We start from the raw sequence: 18,450 nt of genomic DNA, 5'->3' as shown, positions 1-18,450 counted from the left end.
TAGAGGGAGCCAGACACCCTATTACCGTGTTTACAGACCATGAGAATCTGGCCTACTTGGAATCGGCCAAGCGTCTGAACCCGAGACAGGCCAGATGGTCTTTGTTCCTTTCTAGGTTTAATTTTGTTGTTACGTTCCGCCCTGGGGTTAAAAATGTTAAGGCAGATGCCCTGTCACGTTGTTTTCCGGGAGAGGGGGAACTTTGAAGACCCGGGTCCCATTTTGGCTGAAGGGGTGGTCGTCTTTGCTCTTTATCCTGATTTGGAGACAGAGGTTCAGGCAGCCCAGGCAGAGGCTCCTGATCTTTGTCCCCCTGGGAGGTTGTTTGTGCCTCTCGCTTTACGACACAAGGTTTTTAAGGAGCACCCTGATACTGTCCTTGCTGGGCACCCGAGGAGTGGAGCCACAGTGGATCTCATTGCTCAGAGATTCTGGTGGCCGGCTCCTTGTAAGACGGTGGAGGGTTTTGTGGCAGCCTGCGAGACCTGTGCTCGTGCCAAGGTCCCTCATTCACGGCCATCATGTTCTCTCCTCCCGTTACCCATTCCTTCCCGTCCTTGGACGCATCTGTCCATGGACTTCATTACGGACCTGCCTCGTTCCTCGGGGAAGACTGTGATTCTGGTAGTAGTGGACCGTTTTAGCAAAATGGCGCATTTCATTCCCTTTCCTGGGTTACCCAATGCCAAGACGCTGGCGCAAGCGTTTGTTAATCACATTGTTAAATTGCATGGCATTCCTTCAGACATCGTTTCTGATAGGGGCACGCAATTTGTTTCCAGATTCTGGAAGGCCTTCTGCTCTCGCTTGGGGGTTTGGTTGTCGTTCTCTTCTACTTTTCACCCGCAGTCGAATGGTCAGACCGAACGTGGCAATCAGAATCTGGAGACATAGCTGTTTTGTGGCGGAGAATCAGGAGGATTGGTGTTCTTTTTTGTCCCTTGCTGAGTTTGCTTTAAATAACCGTCGCCAGGAGTCCTCTGATAAGTCACCATTTTTTTGGTGCATATGGGTTTCATCCGCAGTTTGGGACACTCTCTGGAGAGGGGTCTTCTGGTTTACTGAAGAGGATGAGTGAGAGATATAAGCGTGTGGCGGATAAGAGACGTGTGCCTGGTCCGAACCTAAATGTGGGGGATCTGGTGTGGTTGTCTACAAAGAATATCAAACTGAAGGTTCCCTCCTGGAAGTTGGGTCCTAGGTTTATTGGGCCTTAAAAGATCTTGTCCGTCATCAATCCCGTTGCCTTCCGTCTTAATCTTCCTCAGACTTGGAAGATCCATAATGTTTTTCACAGGTCCCTATTAAAACCTTATGTCCAACCCACTGTACCCTCCTCTTTGCCTCCTCCTGGGATAGCTCTAGGGGTTTTATAGGGCTCACCCATATGCTCCTTAGTTTGGGATCAAGCCAGTCGGACGTTTATTTATAAGTTCCAGCTTTCTGCAACACCATCCATGACAGTAGGGTGCAGAAACCAGATTGTAATGGATCAAGGAGAGAGTGAGCAGAACATTACCCTGTCTATTGGCCTGCCTGACCAAGTAACACAATGACACACTGACTTCTCTAAAAACTGTCAATTAATTGATCTATTTATTGTCTTCTCCTCACTGTGAAACACACTATCCGTCTGACTTTAAACTAGTTGTACACTGCGTTTACAAGATCTTCATCTGCCAGACGTCCTATCCCTGTATAAAAGCCCAGAAAATACATGCCTTGCCTGGGTGGTATGTTATATACTGACTATGACACAACCACTATTTCACCACTGTATCACACTTATGGTCCCTCATGATGGGCTGAGGCTGACTACATAGTATTCTGGGCAAACCCACTGGGGAACTGCCCAAGATCATGTAATCCTCCATCATCTTCTCGGTCTTCTGATCTTTAAAATGGCGGACGTCATTTTGAGCGATATTCGCAATTAGAATGCCACAAGTTTCACATTCGCTGAAAACTAAAGGTTTTGGGAATTTCATAAAGAATTTAATGTATCAATTCTTTCAGACCGCACACACGGACTAATGCTTACAATTCATGGCAACAGTGCACAAGTAAGACATAATGAAGCTGGACCGAGTTCAATGGCATCAGACTAATGTAATATATTGAAATGGTGGATTACAGTGCCCAGAAATATAATCAAAATGGGGTTATTTAGGTAGGAAAAATATGTCTAGGGGGAGATCTAATAACTATGTATAAATATATCAAGGGTCAGTAAAGAGATCTCTCCCATCATCTATTTATGCCCAGAACTGTTACAATCTAGGGGAAAGAAGGTTTGTACACAAACATAGAAGAGGATTCTTTACGGTAAGAGAAGTGAGACTGTGGAACTCTCTGCCCGAGGAGGTGGTGATGGTGAACCTACTAAAAGAGTTCAAGAGGGGCCTGGATGTATTTCTGGAGGGTAATAATATTACAGGTTATAGTTAATAGATTTCTGAGAAGGGGAGTTGATCCAGGGAGCAATTCTGATTGACACATTTGGAGTTGGGGAAGATTTCACCTCCCATCATTATTCTGAGCTGTACTGGGAGAGTTGCCATGCCGACGAGACTATCCCTGGCTGCTGGACTGGTCAGTGTGACTGGAAACCTATCCAATCAGGTTTCTGACTCTGTATCCAATCCCAGAGTTTGGAGGGGGATTTAAAACAGCTGATCTTAAATCAACTTTGCATTTCTATTCAGGAATCTATACTTTGTGACTTACAAGACTTCCGGCTTGTTTTTGGCTTATCCTTGTGGCTGCTATTTCTATATATATCCACTCTCCCGCTCACTGACTCTGGCTTGTCTCTGGATTAACCTCCTGTCTACTGCATTCATCATGTCTGTCCCTCCTGGTTTTTCCCTGCTTGATTTTTACCTCTCTGGTCATTCTGAAGATTTAAAAAAAATTGTTTTTAAGGGTTTCAAACTTTGCAGGATAATGGGCTGAACTAGATGGATGTATCTCTTTTTCAGCCTTACAAATTTACTATATTATAGCATAACACTATCACATTTGTATTTCAGATGAATCAGTAACTACACAGTTGAAACAAAACACAAACCTTAAAATTCAATATAAAATAAGTGTCTCCCGTGAATGAGTAGAATCTACTTCTCTGCTTTATTTAGTGGTTACTACTCACCTGGGCGGTTATCTGTAGGAATGTCCTCTATTCTCTGCTCATCACCCCTCACATATGTCTTTGTAACATATATAGTGTTCAGATCTTCACCCGGATTCACAAGCTGTGAAAGAAATATTGTAAAAATCCTCAGATGGTTGGAATAGTTGTGTGGAATGTTTTATATCACCAGAAAAGATCAGTAATTGGAATGACAACCAAACATGACCGGACAGCAGGAGCTATCTGACCCAAATATCTGCCGGTGTCCTGTATAAATCCAATCTGTTGGTTCCTTATTCCGACCAGCAGTCTCCATAACCAGAAAATTGTGAGAAGATCCAGACAACATGAAATGTCAATGATCACCTGTAATTCAGTCATCGCCACCCTTCTCATTATACAAGGATAAAACATATAATTCTGGTCGATAAAACAAGACTGAACACAAGAACTTCACAGCCTTCTACAGATCATAGGATACATTTCATGAGACCTTATCTCCATCTACCTGATCATCCTGTGGGACATTGCGATGTTCTTCTGAACCATCCTGTGGAAGAAGAGGAGTGGGACATCTCTCCGGTGTTCTTCTCTCTTCCTTAACTGTAGGAAACACATTCAGTGACTGAATTCATTCCTTACATACAGATAATGAAAGGACGTGTGTATATAGTCATGTCCAGTGTCAAAATGATCCTCTAGTGGGCGCAGTCATTGATCCCATAGTGGGCCCCCAAAGTCCAGGAAAAAAATACTTTTGGAGCTGTCTTTCAAGACAATAAATTGCCACTAGGGTCTTTTTCCTTGAATCAAAACCTTTTTGATGATATGTGGGTCGGGCCCCAAGAATAATTTTCTGTTGTGAGCCCAAGGTACCTGGTCATGTCTATTACCTGGTGTTGTGAGGGGCCACTGATCCTCCATCATGACGTCCTTGTACAGATCTTTGTGTCCTTCTAAATACTCCCACTCCTCCATGGAGAAATAGATGGTGACATCCTGACACCTGATAGAAACCTGACAACATAATGATACAGTCATCACCCAGATCCCTTCACAGCGTTCCTGTAGAATGTCCCAGCATTCCCAGCAGTGTCACCTCTTCAGTCAGTAGCTCAATGATCTTGTTGGTGAGTTGTACGATCTTCTCTCTGTTTATTTCCTCAAGGATCAGGGGGTGAGGTGGAGGCCCTGTTATTGGGCTCAGGGTTCTTCCCCATCCTTCAGACACAGGGACCTGACAGCGCTCACTAGAGGTCTTCTTCACTACTGTGTAGTCCTAGTTATAGAGAGACACAGTAATAAATATCACTCCATACATCTCCAGAGTCCCTCACCTCTCCAGTCATGTCCATCTGTTAGTAACATAGACAAGATTATGTAATGTGACATCATCAGAATCTCTCACCTCTCCAGTAAGCCGGAAGAGGATCTCTAGGGTGAGGCTTATTAGACTCTCCACCATTTTGTCCCTGTCCCTATCCATCCTTGACAGTTAATTAAGGAGAAGGATCTTATATAGAAGATATCCACTGAGCAGATCCTATATTGTAGGAACCTGAATGGAAAGAAGATGAGACGATGGAAAATCCTACAAAATTCCATGCAAAATACAATTAATGGAGATAATAAGAGGAGACTTCATTAACTTTGATTTGCTCAACACTACTTGTCTACTTAGACCTGGATTGTTATTGGTTAACATTTCTTATAAATCACTGTGCGTCTACCTTACTTTTATGCCATGACTGGGGTTGAACGAAACAAAGTTTTTTAAGTGGACTTCGATCAGAATTTCAGGAAAAATTTGATTTCACATGAAGCCGAAATATCCCGTGCTTCATGGTAATGAATCAATTTTCTCTGAAATTGAGGTAAAAAAAAAAACTCACCTCATCCATTTAAGTACAAAGAGGTCGCCATAGCCATCTTGATAGAAGATCCCGCGTGAAATCATATGAGGTCACCACGCCGGCCATCGTGATGACATCATAACACACCGTGCAAGATTTTGCACGGTGTCTTCAATCAAGATGGCCACTTGCTGGACTCTTCTCGCTCAAATGGATAAGGTAAGTATTATTATTATTATATTTTACCGGATTAACCCCTGAAAGCTCTCACTATTATTTTCAGATGCCACAATCAGCGATGAACATGGCATCTGAGGGGTTCAATGACATGGGGGTGGTGCAATTGCCATTCCCTATCATTGCGTCCGCTACTTCCAGACAAAATAATTTGTCACAAAGCAAATTTCTTTGTCAAATTTGGCAAAGCAGCGAAATAGAATTTTTTTGCTGTGAAGACTAGCCATGACTAAGCCCCGGAGAGGTCGAAATGTGTAGAATTTTCACAGTTGTTTGTATGTGGGTTTTAAGCCCTTGAGGACCTCTAAACATGGCGCTCGCACGTGAAGCGGGCGCCATAGCCGCCGGGTTTCTGCTATTTTAAATAGCAGAGAACCACGGCACATGTATGCGATCAGCCACAAGGTTGATCGCATACATTTTCCCTTTCAGATGCCGTAGTCAAATGTGACCACGGCATCTGATCAGTCAGGAAGCGGAAGCCGCGCGCTTCCTCTCCGGTAACAGTGTTCCCCGGCTGAAATCGAGGAACCTGTTACATTGCACTAATAGACCAAAGCCTCAAGAGTCTATTAGAGGAATATACCAATACTGGCCACTGTACTGTTATATTGAAAATTGTGTTCAGTGATGGCTATATAGCCATCAATGAACACAATGGGCAATCTAATGAATGCCAGTTATAGTCACCTAGGATGACTTAAAAATAGTAAAAAAAAAAAAAAGAATGTTAAAAAAAAAGTTTTTATAAATATAAAAAAATAATTATATATAAAAGTTCAAATTACCCCCCTTTCCTTAAAATAAAAATACTTAACCAATAAAAAAATAAACATCATGGGCATCGCTGTGTGCAAAAACTCCCATACAATTAAAATAAAATAATATTAATGGGCATACAGAAAATGCCGTAATGGAAAAAAGAATAAAAACAGCCAATTTGCCACTTTTTGTCACTTCAACTTTTTTTTAATAAAAAGTGATCAAAAAGTCACACACACTTCAAATTGGTATCACTGAAAAGTACAGATTGCCCCGCAAAAAATTAGTCCTGTAGACATAACTACAAAAAAAGTTATAGGGGACAAAATATGGTGTGATAAATAATTTTTTTCTCTCAAAGGTTTTCATTTTTTTTCAGTACTATAACGGAAGAAAAATTATACAAGTGTGGTATCATTGTAACCATACTGACCTGGAGAATGATGATAACAGGTCAATTTTACAGCATAGTGTACGGTGAATAAAATAAAAAATAAAATCCTTTGTCAGAATTACGTTTTTCCCAATTCTACCCCATTTGGATATTTTTTCTGCTTTCCACTACATTGTATGAGGGCTCCAGACTAAAAAAAAATATCAAGGAGCTCCTAACCTGAAAAATTTAGGAGCCAAATTTTAATTGTTAGTCGCCAAAATTTAAATACATCTAATTACGGTATAATAAAAAAAAAAATTAAAAAAAACACGTCTTACCTAGGGTTGTCACGATACCAAAATTTTGACTCAATTTCGATATCATAAAAAAGTATTGCAATACTCACGTGAAAAAAATAAAACACCAAAAAAGCCGCGTGCATTCCAGATTTTATTAAATGTCTGGACCATAATAGAACAATCCCAACCTAATTTTTGTCGGGACAAGGTGACTAAAAAATGGCAAATTGCATGTTTGAATTTTTTTTTTCTGTTACGGCGTTCACCGTATAGGAGATATTTTTAAATATTTTAATAGTTCGCACTTTTTTGGGCGTGCCGATATATAAACAATAAAAAAAAAATTACATATTTTATATGTAAAATTGGGCAAGGGGGTGATTTAAACGTAATATTTTGGTGTTTTTTTTTTGTTTTTTTACTTTTTATTTAATTATTTCCTCCCTTAGGGGCTAGAACCTGGGATCTTTCATCCCTATTCACCCTGATAGAGCCATGTCAGTTCCTCATGTGTGAGAGGCAGAGCAGCAGACGGTCTAGGCGCAAATCGCAACAAGACTACAAAGTCTTGTCGCCATTTAGCAATTTTGGACGCCATCTGGAGCCCTGTGTATGCAACCATAAATGGTGCCATTAGAAGGTACAACTTGTCCCGCCAAAAAATAAGCCCTCATAAGGCTATGTGAACGGAAACAAAAAAATTTAGGACTATAGGAACGCGGGGAGTGAAAAAACGAAAACGCAAAAATGGAAAATCTTTGGGTCCTTTAAGGGTTAAACCCTTAATGAAACAGCCAATTTTTCAAATATAAAAATCCAAATGATCTGCGATTTTTTTTTATGGCCCATTGTGCATCATGTTAGTGAGCAGTTGTGGTCAATCTATTTTGGATTTATTTATGAAAAAAAAAAATCAGAAATTTATATAAATTTTTTAAAAATGTTGAATTTGTAAAAATTTAAATGTTCTGCTTTTAAGGCTACTTTCCCACTTGCGTTCAGAGCGGGTCCGTCTGGTGTCTGCACAGACGGATCCGCTCCTATAATGCAAACGTTGGGATCCGTTTAGAACGGATCCGTCTGCATTATAGTTCAGAAAAAATTCTAAGTGTGAAAGTTATTCAGACGGATCCGTCCAGACTTTACATTGAAAGTCAATGGGGGACGGATCCGTTTGAAATTGCACCATATTGTGTCAACTTCAAACGGATCCGTCCCCATTGACTTACATTGTAAGTCTGGACGGATCCGTTTGTCTCCGCACGGCCAGGCGGACACCCGAACGCTGCAAGCTGCGTTCGGATGTCCGCCTGCTGAGCGGAACGGAGGCCAAGCGGAGCCATCCTGATGCATTCTGAGCAGATCCGCATCCACTCAGAATGCATTGGGGCCGCTTGTGAGAGCCTTCAAACAGAGCTCACAAGCGGAACCCCGAACGCAAGTGTGAAAGTAGCCTAAGTCACACTACAGAAGCCATTCAATAAGGGCTCATTCAGACGGCCGTATGCTATCCGCAAAAATGCGGATCTGTTTTTTTGCGGATTAGATGCTGACCCATTAACTTCTATGGGGCCCTTTTCTATTCCACGGTTCCGCAAAACAAATGAAACATGTCCTATACTTGTCCGTGAAAATCAGGACATGGCCCCATTGAAGTCTATGGGTCCGCAAAAATACTGAATGCCGTTTTTTTGCGGATAGCATTCAGTATTTTTGCGGACAGCATACGGCCGTCTGAATGAGCCCTAACTCATATGTGCCATATGTCTACTTTATGTTGACATAATTTCTAAACCCCTTCCCAACATCTGCTGTACATGTACAGCGGATGTCAGGTTGTTAAAGATGGCGCCCTCTCAGAAAATCTATATAAAAGCAGTATCGCTGTATTCTTACTGTTCAACAGAATGAAGGAAAAGAAAATGAAACCCATAAAACTGTGGTGCATTCGTGTTTTATTTTCTAATTCCACTTGGATTTTTTTACCAGCTTCCCACTACATGGTAGGCAGTATTAAAAGGTGTCATTAGAAAGTAGAACTCCCCCAACCCGCAAAAAAAAAAAAAAAAAGAAAATGTAAATGGTAAAAAAAACAAAGTTATGGCCCGGAGAAAAATGCTCTTTTTAAATTATTTAAAGGACACTAAAAAGGCTTAAAGGCAATGTACACCTTCAAAGAAAATTTTCTTTTATGATTGCATTTTACTCATTTTGGGCTAAAAATATTTTTTTTCTATTGGTCTTTATTAAATATATTGAGCCGTTCTGTCACCAAGGGTTAACTGGTTGGTACTTTCACTTTGTGCCAGTCTTCTAATAACCCTTATCTCTAAACTACTTAAAGGTTATAAACACTTATTAAAATCACATTCTTATCAGTAAGATAAGGATTGAGCTATAATATTTAGGAGGTCAGAGAGCAGAGATAAGGAGCCCTACAGCTCCCTGCCTGATGGAAGAGAAAATCCAGAGACTGCTACTAGAGCATTTCTGCTCTGTAAAGAAAAAACGGCTCATTATTTTAAATAAAGACCAATTGAAAAAAAAAATATTTAATTAGACTTACCGGTAATTCTGTTTTCTTGAGTCCACCATGACGGCTTAACATGGAGATTGACCCCTTGACCTCTGTAGGGGCAGGAACACAGAGAGTTTAAAAGGCCACCACCCACTCTCACCCTCAGTGCTTTCCAAATTACCAAGTGGGTGCAGCCTTAATTTTATATATATATATATATATATATATATATATATATATATATATATATAGATGAAGGTTCCAGGCAGCACTCCTAGTAGTGAGTGTTTGGGTGCCAGCGGCACATCCGTTTGGTGAAGAAAAGTGGGACCCTTTATTCACCTATGCGACGTTTCGGTCCGCTTACTGGGACCATTTTCAAGCAATACAACATTGTGAAGACTGTGAGTATTTATGCAGTCATGATCGATTAATATACATAAGTGACAATTAACTAAGCATACAAAAAACAAAGCGTCTAATACATGTCATAAAAAATAAAAATGTGACAAGCCCGGAAGATAGCTAGAATCAAGGCATTAATCGGTATATGCAAAGCTTCCAGGTATACATATTCATAATATTGCAGTAAAATGCGAAAGTGACAATTAACAGTGAATCATTATCACCTGTAAATGTGTAAAGATAACAGGACCGAGCGTGGAGTCAGGCATGCTCAATGGTGGGAGAATACACTGTTGCGAGTTGCGCCGCATGGATACGGCGTCCCGGAACTGCAACTGCGCATGTCCGTGACGTCACTGTAAATGACTCACGTGATAATTCAGTGAAACGTCACATGACAAGCAGCATAACACAGCGCTGTCATAAGAAAAAGTGTGGTTACAAGCGTCCTAAGGCCTCTTTCACACGGGCGTTGCGGAAAAATGTGCGGGTGCGTTGCGGGAACACCCGCGATTTATCCGCGCGAGTGCAAAACATTGTAATGCGTTTTGCACTCGCGTGAGAAAAATCGTGCGTGTTTGGTACCCAAACCCGAACTTCTTCACAGAAGTTCGGACTTGGGATCGGTGTTCTGTGGATTGTATTATTTTCCCTTATAACATGGTTATAAGGGAAAATAATAGCATTCTGAATACAGAATGCAAAGTAAAATAGCACTGGAGGGGTTAAAAATTTATTTTTTTTTAACTCACCTTAATCCACTTGCTCGCGTAGCCCGGCATCTCCTTGTGTCTCCTTTGTTGAAAGACCTGTGGTGAGCATTAATTTTAGTTCAAGGACCTGTGATGACGTCACTCCGGTCATCACATGGTACGTCACATGATCTTTTACCATGGTGATTCACCATGGTAAAAGATCATGTGATGACCGGAGTGACGTCATCACAGGTCCTTGAACTATAATTAATGCTCACCACAGGTCTTTCAACAAAGGAGACAGAAGGAGATGCCGGGCTACGCGAGCAAGTGGATTAAGGTGAGTTAAAAATTTTAAGATATTTGGGGGGAAAAATCCCTCTTAACCCTCAATCCCCAATCAGATAAGCGTAATTCATGCATAGGCTGAGGGGCGGAGCTGTGTACATCCTGAAAATGGATCTTGAGTTTAATTAATCTAAAAAAATACAATAAATCAGCTTCCAACTCATACCAATTAATGACACTAGCTGGACAAAAACTTAGACCCTTTTCAAGTAACTGTATTTGTACCGGTATGTATACCTGGAAGCTTTGCATATACCGATTAATCTTCCGATTAATGCCTTGATTCTAGCTATCTTCCGGGCTTGTCACATTTTTATTTTTTATGACATGTATTAGACACTTTGTTTTTTGTATACTTTGTTAATTGTCACTTATGTATGTTAATCGATCATGACTGCATAAATACTCACAGTCTTCACAATGTTGTATTGCTTGAAAATGGTCCCAGTAAGCGGACCGAAACGTTGCATAGGTGAATAAAGGGTCCCACTTTTCTTCACCAAACGGATGTGCCGCGGTGTCATTCTTCTCTTTAAATCTTCAGGGGGGAAGGGGGGGGATATATCGGCCGTCATGGTGGACTCAAGGAAACAGAATTACCGGTAAGTCTAATTACGGTTTTTCCATTTTGTCCACCATGACGGCTTAACATGGAGAACTACCAGATTATTTATTCGGGTGGGTAACTGCCTGCAAGACCTTCTGGCCGAAGGTCAAGTCAGCAGAAGCCAAAACGTTAATTCGGTAGTGCTTAATAAAAGGTATTAATACTGGACCAGGTCGCTGCTCTGCAGATTTTATCTAAGGAAACACCTCCTCTTTCTGCCCATGAGGAGGCCACAGCTCTTGTGGAATGAGCCCTTATCTCTGTAGGATTTTCAAGACCCGCCATCTGGTAGCAGCAAGATATGGTGGACCTGATCCAGCGCCCAAAAGAGGCTTTGGATGCTTTCTTTCCTTTGTTTGGACCAGCAAACTGTATAAGAAGATTATCTTCTTTCCTGAATTCTTCTGTTGCTTTTAGGTACTGTAAGACAGTATCTCGAACATCCAGGAGTTGATATTGATCCTCAGATGTACTCAACACCTCTTTAGGAAATGATGGGAGGACAATTTCCTGGTCTCTATGACAGTCAGAAACGACCTTCGGAAAGAAACCCGGATCCAACCTTAATACTATTTTGTCGGGGAACACAGAAAGATAGGGTTCTCGACAGGAGAGTGCCTGGATCTCTCCTAAACGTCTAGCTGACGTTATGGCTATTAAGAAGGCAGCCTTGAGCGTCAGGTGTTTTAGAGAAATGTCCTGTACTGGGGTAAATGGTGGTTTCATTAGTCCTTTCAGGACCCGGTCTAAGTCCCACTGAGGGGCCCTAGGTGTTATGGATGGTCTTAATTTCAAGGCAGCCCTTACGAATCTTCTCACCCATCTATGGCTGGCCAGGTCTGTGTCATAGCATGCTCCTAGGGCCGAGATCTGTACTTTAAGTGTACTAGGTCTCAAGCCCAAATCCAGCCCCTTTTGGAGAAAATCTAGAATATTTATGATGTTTGGGAGAGAATTTAACGGAGGGTTCTGACCCAGCCAGTTGCAGTATTTCCTCCAGATCTTAAGATATATCGCGGAGGTGACTTTTTTGCTGCTGGATTTAAGGGTATTGATGACCTTTTCGGAAAGAACCCTACTTTTTAATATCTCACGCTCAGGATCCATGCTGACAATTTGAGTAGTCCTGGATTCTGATGGAGGATCGGACCCTGCGATAAAATGTCCTCTCGGAGGGGAATTCTCCATGGTTCCTCCAGCGCTAATTCCTTTAATATCGGGAACCAGTTTCTCTTCGTCCAGGATGGGACCACTAGGATCACTGTTACCGAGTCGGACCTTATTTTTTGTAGTACTCTGGGGGATTAATGCCCATGGAGGGAAAGCATAGGCAAGATCCCAGGTCCATCTGATCGAGAATGCGTCCACGACCCAAGGGTCTTCCCTGGGGTTTAGGGAGCAAAAGTGGCCGACCTTTGCATTTTCTTTTGCTGCGAAGAGATCTATCTGAGGGGTTCCCCACCTTTTGGAGATCTGTCTGAACACCTCTGGATTTAGGGACCATTCCCCCGGATCTATGGTCCTTCTGCTGAGGAAGTCTGGTTGTATATTTTCCGTACCTTTTAGGTGAATAGCCGTGATGGAGCACACATTTTTTTTCTGCCCAAACGAATATTCTCCTCGCCAGTTCTTCTAGACTTGGGGATCTTGTGCTTCCCTGGTGTTTTAAGTAGGCTACCGCCGTCACATTGTCGGAGAGAATCTTCAGGTGCTTTCCGAGTACTATCTTTTGGGATGACCTTAGCGTCTCCCAGATTGCCCTTAGTTTTTGGTAGTTTGAAGATCTTGCTTTTATGTCTTCTGTTCATTTGCCCTGGTAGTTTGAGGAACCTACTCTCGCCCCCCAACCAGTACCGCTTGCGTCTGTGAACACCTGAATCTCTGGATCTTTTATCCAACTTACACCTTTTGACAGGTTTGTCTTTTGTATCCACCAATTCAAATCGGACCTTACATGAATGGGGATGGATATGTTTTTCTCTAAGGAGCACTGTTTCTTGTCCCAATTCTTCAGAATCCATGACTGGATTATCCTGGTATGAGCCTGGGACCACAATACCGATGTTATGCAGGAGGTTATTGTTCCCAATAGACTCAATGGCATTACGTATGGGCACTTGGTCTGGCCTTGAAATTTTTTTGTTTTTCCTATGAAGGATATTAGTTTTTCCTGAGGAAGAGATGTCATCTGAGCACTTGAATCTAAAAGTACTCCTAGGAATTTCATTTTGGTTGATGGGACCAGGCAAGATTTTTTCAGATTTATTATCCAGCCCAACTCTGAAAACCGATGAATTAGGTAGTTGGTGAGACTGGACGCCTCTGACTTTGATTTTCCTAAAATGAGGAAATTGTCTAGATACAGAATTTTTTTTATTCCTTCTGATCTGAGAGGAGAGATCATTTCCACTACTAGCTTTGTGAAAACTCTCGGGGCTGAGGAAATTCCGAAGGGTAGAGCCGTGAACTGGAAGTGGTTTACCACTCCGGTGCTGTCTAACAGGGCAAACCTGAGATATTGCTGCGAGTTTTCGTGTATCGGGACGTGATAGTAAGCGTCCTTTAAATCTATGGACGTCATGTAATCTCCTGCTTGGATTAGAGGAGTAATTGACGTTATAGATTCCATTTTGAACCTTCTGTAAACAATAGATGTATTTAATCCCTTCAGGTTTATGATGGTGGTACGAAAGGAGCCGTCTGGCTTCTGTATTAAAAATAGGTTGGCATAATAGCCCCTTCCTTCTTCTGAATGAGGGACCTTGACTACCACGCCTGACTATCAACTGCACAACGCCCTTCCAAATCCTTTCCAGAACTTTTGAGCCATGAGAGGTTATCCGAAACTTTCTTGGAGGGGTTGAGGAAAATTCTATCCGATAACCGTTTTCTAAAATATCCAAGGCCCAGGGGTTCTGGGTCGTGGTTTACCAAAAGGGTAGAAATCTCCTCAACCTTCCTCCCACTCTGGCGCCATTGCTCGTCAGGCTCTTTGTTTTGGGGATTAAGGAGGAAACCTCTGCCCTTTCCTCCTTTTTGGTAGCTCCACCTACCTGTTTTCCCTTTCTCCCTATAAGACCTGGATTGGGTGAAAGGGCTTTATCACGGATTAGAGTGGGGGTAACTCTAATCCGTGTGATGTTAACTTAAATGGAAGCTGCTTGACCAGGACAACAGATTTAGGGAGCAGGTCACCTCCTATCGCATCCCTAATCTGACCCTGACTCCTAGCTGTATGAGCCGACCTTGATGGTAGGAGGGCTCATACTCAGGAACCTTGCTTCCCTGCTAACCCTGGACGGATCCCTGAGCTAGGAGCTGGATAAGACAACCTGTTCCTCCTGGATACGGATGAACAGGAGTCTAAACTGGCCAAGGTGCCTGAAAACGAGAAACATAAAAGAACATCAATACATAGGTTTATGACCACAAGGGTGGCCCTCACTGGCAGATGGTATTAAAGACCAGGAGGATGCCTCCAGCTTACTACAAGGCTGGAGTACCCCTCAGCTTCAGGTCTCCACAGAGGCTTTATAGCCCAAAGTGACCACACCCACACACTGGAGAGGGAATTAACCCTTCCAACACCAACCAGGGAAGTGAAAGCACTTAAAGGGGAATACACACAATAAAACAAACTGGAGCTGTTACCGCTGGCAACGACATGCGTGGCAACCATGTCCTAGGGAACAGCCAGAAGGCCGAGACACTGCCACCACATGTACACAAATCCACACGTTGCCATGGACAACCGCAAGTGCAGGAAAGTCTCACAGTATACACATACAACAACCTCGTGCACAATAAACAGGGAAAGTGCACACAAACAAAGAGAGGTTGCCAGGTGTTACCGCATGCCCTTCACAGCAAGCTGCCTAGCAACAGCTCAGGCTGCTATACTGTGAATACAATCATGTTGCCAGCGGCAACCACATGTGAGGTTACATACCAGCATTCCTCACCATGTGGTTGACAACAGACCAAACCGCAGGCAACTGCATGGGGGGAAGTCACGACCATGACCATGGTCGTGACAGGCTTCTTTTTGTTTTCCTCAGGGAAACCCTTCTTTTTATCGGCCGCTTTCTCGAGTATAGAATCCAGTACAGGACCAAAAACATATTCTCCTGAAAAGGCAATAGAGAATAATTTAGACTTTGAGGCTCTATCGCCTCCCCAGGATTTCATCCACAGTGCTCTCCTTGCGGAATTAGAAAGAGCAGCATCTTTTGCGGCAAACTTCACGGACTCGGCTGAGGCATCCGCCAAAAATGCTGTAGCTGATTTGAGGAGAGGAATGGAATTAAAAATTTCCTCTCTCAGGGTTTTGTTCTTAATATGATTTTCCAGCTCGTTAAGCCAGAAGTACATGGATCTAGCTACGGAGGTTGCAGCTTCCCAGGACTTTTTTAGGAGAATCCGCTTTTCTCTCCATCGGATCCTGTAATTGGGATGAATCCTCAAAGGGAAGGGAGGTCTTCTTGACCACCTTTGCCAGCTGGACGTCGATTTTCGGAATCTCGTTAAATATTTTTATGTCAGTTGGGTCAAAGAGTAATCTATTTTTGAATTCTCTGGGGACTCCCAGTCTCCTCTCAGGGTCCGTCCACTCATCCATGATCATATCCTTTATATTCTGGTTTACTGGAAACACTTTAGATTTCTTGGCTCTGAGCCCCCTAAACATTTAGTCTTGGACCGATCGAGGTTTTTGTACCTCCTCTATGCCCACGGTTGCTCTTACGGCGTCTAATAATTCTTCCATCTCTTCAGAAGAAAATAAATAATTTTTCCTGTCCTCCACTATCTCTGCCTCTGACAGTGCATCTGCGTTCTGTCTAGAGGTGGAAGCGTCTTCGTCCATGTCACGTTTTTTTCGCAGGTGGAGTCGGAGGAGCAGATCTGAGAGATGCTAGCGAGGATTTTATTTCGCTCTGAATCATTAATTTGACCTCCATAAGTATGGATGGTTGCTCCTCTTTAACAAGCTCATTAATACAGACTTGGTAGAGCTTCTTTTTATGATTTTCCGGTAATCTTTTGCCACAAGTAGCACATCTAGGGATTTTGGCCTTAGTTCTGGGCTCTTTAATTCCCTAAAAGAGGAGCAACCCAGTATCAGTAAGCTATTGCAAGAGGTACATAACCACATGATACATATTTTCTTTTCCCCACAGGGGAACTCACGATTTGAGCAGCCGAGGGGGTATCTGTAGAGTCCATCTGGTCTGCAGGGGTATCGGGGACCGTCATCTGGAGCAGGAGCCTTTACTGGGATGCTAGACCTTTCAAATCTCCCGCCTGCAGCGATGGATGCGGTGTCTTTGTGCACACGCGTCCGGCTCATAGCTCCACCCCCTTAACCTCCTGCCGGCCAAAAAAACGCTGCGGCTTCACACATGGGTCCGCGAGCAGCACGTTCGACAGTGCGCGGTCAGCTTCCTACAGGAGGGAAGGGGGACCCTGCGCTTTGGGGAGGGATTCAGGCCCCCGCAAGAGCAGGAACGAGATCCACTCCATGTTCTTCCTCTGCCAAGCTTAGGACAAAGCCGCCAGAGGGCAGAGGGAAAGGATAAGGTACCAAAAAAATAACAAACGCTGTGTCTTCACACCTCCAACAGGAGATCTCTCTGTGAGGTGCCCCCCCGTAGGGACAGGAAACACTGAGGGTGAGAGTGGGTGGTGGCCTTTAAACTCTCTGTGTTCCTGCCCCTACCGAGGTCAAGGGGTCAATCTCCATGTTAAGCCGTCATGGTGGACGAAATGGAAAAATGATTTTAGCTCAAAATTATTACAATGCAATAATAAAAATTGTCCTAAAGATGTACATAGCCGTTAAATGTTTAAAACCAATTTTCCGAATTTTAAAAACATTTTCCAAAACCTATTTTTTCAGAAACCCATTCAGATCTGAGGGGTCTTTGACATGACTCACCCAGCATACCGTATTTTTCGCCCTATAAGACGCACTTCCCCATAAGGCGCACCTAGGTTTTAGAGGAGGACAATAAGAATTTTTTTTTTTTCATTAGACCTCAGATCAGATCAGCAATCAGACCCCCAATGTTAATCAGATCTCAGCTCACAGCCCCAATCAGATCCCCAATGTTAATAAGACCTCAGATGAGACCTCAGATCAGAGCCCAATATAAAGACCCCCAATCAGACCTCAGATGAGACCCCCATGCCTCATATCAGCCCCCATGCCTCATATCAGCCCCCAGCCATAAGTGATCAGCCCCCAGCCATACATAATCAGCCCCCAGCCATACGTGATCAGCCCCCAGCCATACGTGATCAGCCCCCAGCCATACGTGATCAGCCCCCAGCCATACGTGATCAGCCCCCAGCCATACGTGATCAGCCCCCAGCCATACGTGATCAGCCCCCAGCCATACGTGATCAGCCCCCAGCCATACGTGATCAGCCCCCAGCCATACGTGATCAGCCCCCAGCCATACGTGATCAGCCCCCAGCCATAATTCAGCAGCCCCCAGCCATAATTCAGCAGCCCCCAGCCATAATTCAGCAGCCCCCAGCCATAATTCAGCAGCCCCCAGCCATAATTCAGCAGCCCCCAGCCTCAGATCACAAAATAAATAAACCACTTACCTCTCCTGCTCCTGGACGCCGCCGCTCCTCGCTCTTCTTCCTCCTGCTGTCGGCTGTGCTGTGAACTGGCGCGCACAGCGTGAGGTCACAGAGCGCCCTCACGCTGTGCGCAGCCACTGCACATCTGACAGCAGAGGAGCAGGATGCGGTGAGTACAGAGCCTTCACCGCTTCCCGGTCCTCCGGTACTAATGAGCGCTTCCATAATGGAAGTGCTCTTTAGTATTCAACCCATAAGACGCAGGGGCATTTTCCCCCCACTTTGCGTCTTATGGGGTGAAAAATATGGTAATTCAGCACATTTTTAAACTGCACCCCTCAAAGTATTCAAAACGACATTTAGGGAGTTTGGCATTTCACAAATATTAACCCCTTCAGTACCGAGCCACTTTTCACCTTAAATCCCAGGCCATTTTTGAAAATCTGACATGTGTCACTTTATGTGGTAATAACTGGAACGCTTTTACTTATCCAAGCCATTCTGAGATTGTTTTCCCGTGTACACATTGTAAATTTGAGTCGACATATTTCATCTTTATTTATAAAATAATCAAAAATTTACCAAAAATTTGGAAAAATTCACAATTTTCTAAATTAGAATTTTTC

The 18,450-nt window shown here is 43.2% G+C and overlaps 3 protein-coding genes across 10 annotated transcripts in view; 2 read left to right on the top strand and 1 right to left on the bottom strand.

Moving 5' to 3' along the window:
* Positions 1-18,450, top strand: part of LOC121004457 (oocyte zinc finger protein XlCOF6-like) — a 1,031,731-nt gene that overhangs the window by 397,058 nt on the left and 616,223 nt on the right. The window lies entirely within an intron of this gene.
* Positions 1-18,450, top strand: part of LOC121004526 (gastrula zinc finger protein XlCGF66.1-like) — an 818,554-nt gene that overhangs the window by 469,962 nt on the left and 330,142 nt on the right. The window lies entirely within an intron of this gene.
* The window catches only part of LOC121004478 (oocyte zinc finger protein XlCOF7.1-like), a 1,216,478-nt gene that overhangs the window by 1,187,832 nt on the left and 10,196 nt on the right, over positions 1-18,450 (bottom strand). For 2 of the 3 annotated variants that reach the window (XM_040436718.1, XM_040436719.1), the window contains exons 3-4: positions 4,542-4,691; positions 4,233-4,412 (exon numbers count right to left, since the gene is read on the bottom strand). In XM_040436718.1, coding sequence (XP_040292652.1) covers positions 4,233-4,412; positions 4,542-4,619 — 258 coding nt within the window. In that variant the 5' untranslated portion in view covers positions 4,620-4,691. Of the gene's footprint in view, positions 1-4,090; positions 4,151-4,232; positions 4,413-4,541; positions 4,692-18,450 lie in introns of those variants that run through there. The other variant, XR_005779720.1, reaches the window with a different exon arrangement.

The sequence above is a fragment of the Bufo bufo genome, chromosome 6, assembly GCF_905171765.1.
Source record: "Bufo bufo chromosome 6, aBufBuf1.1, whole genome shotgun sequence".
Lineage (NCBI taxonomy): Eukaryota > Metazoa > Chordata > Amphibia > Anura > Bufonidae > Bufo > Bufo bufo.
Note: the sequence above shows the minus strand (reverse complement) of the source record. Positions and strands in the feature narration are given on the sequence as shown.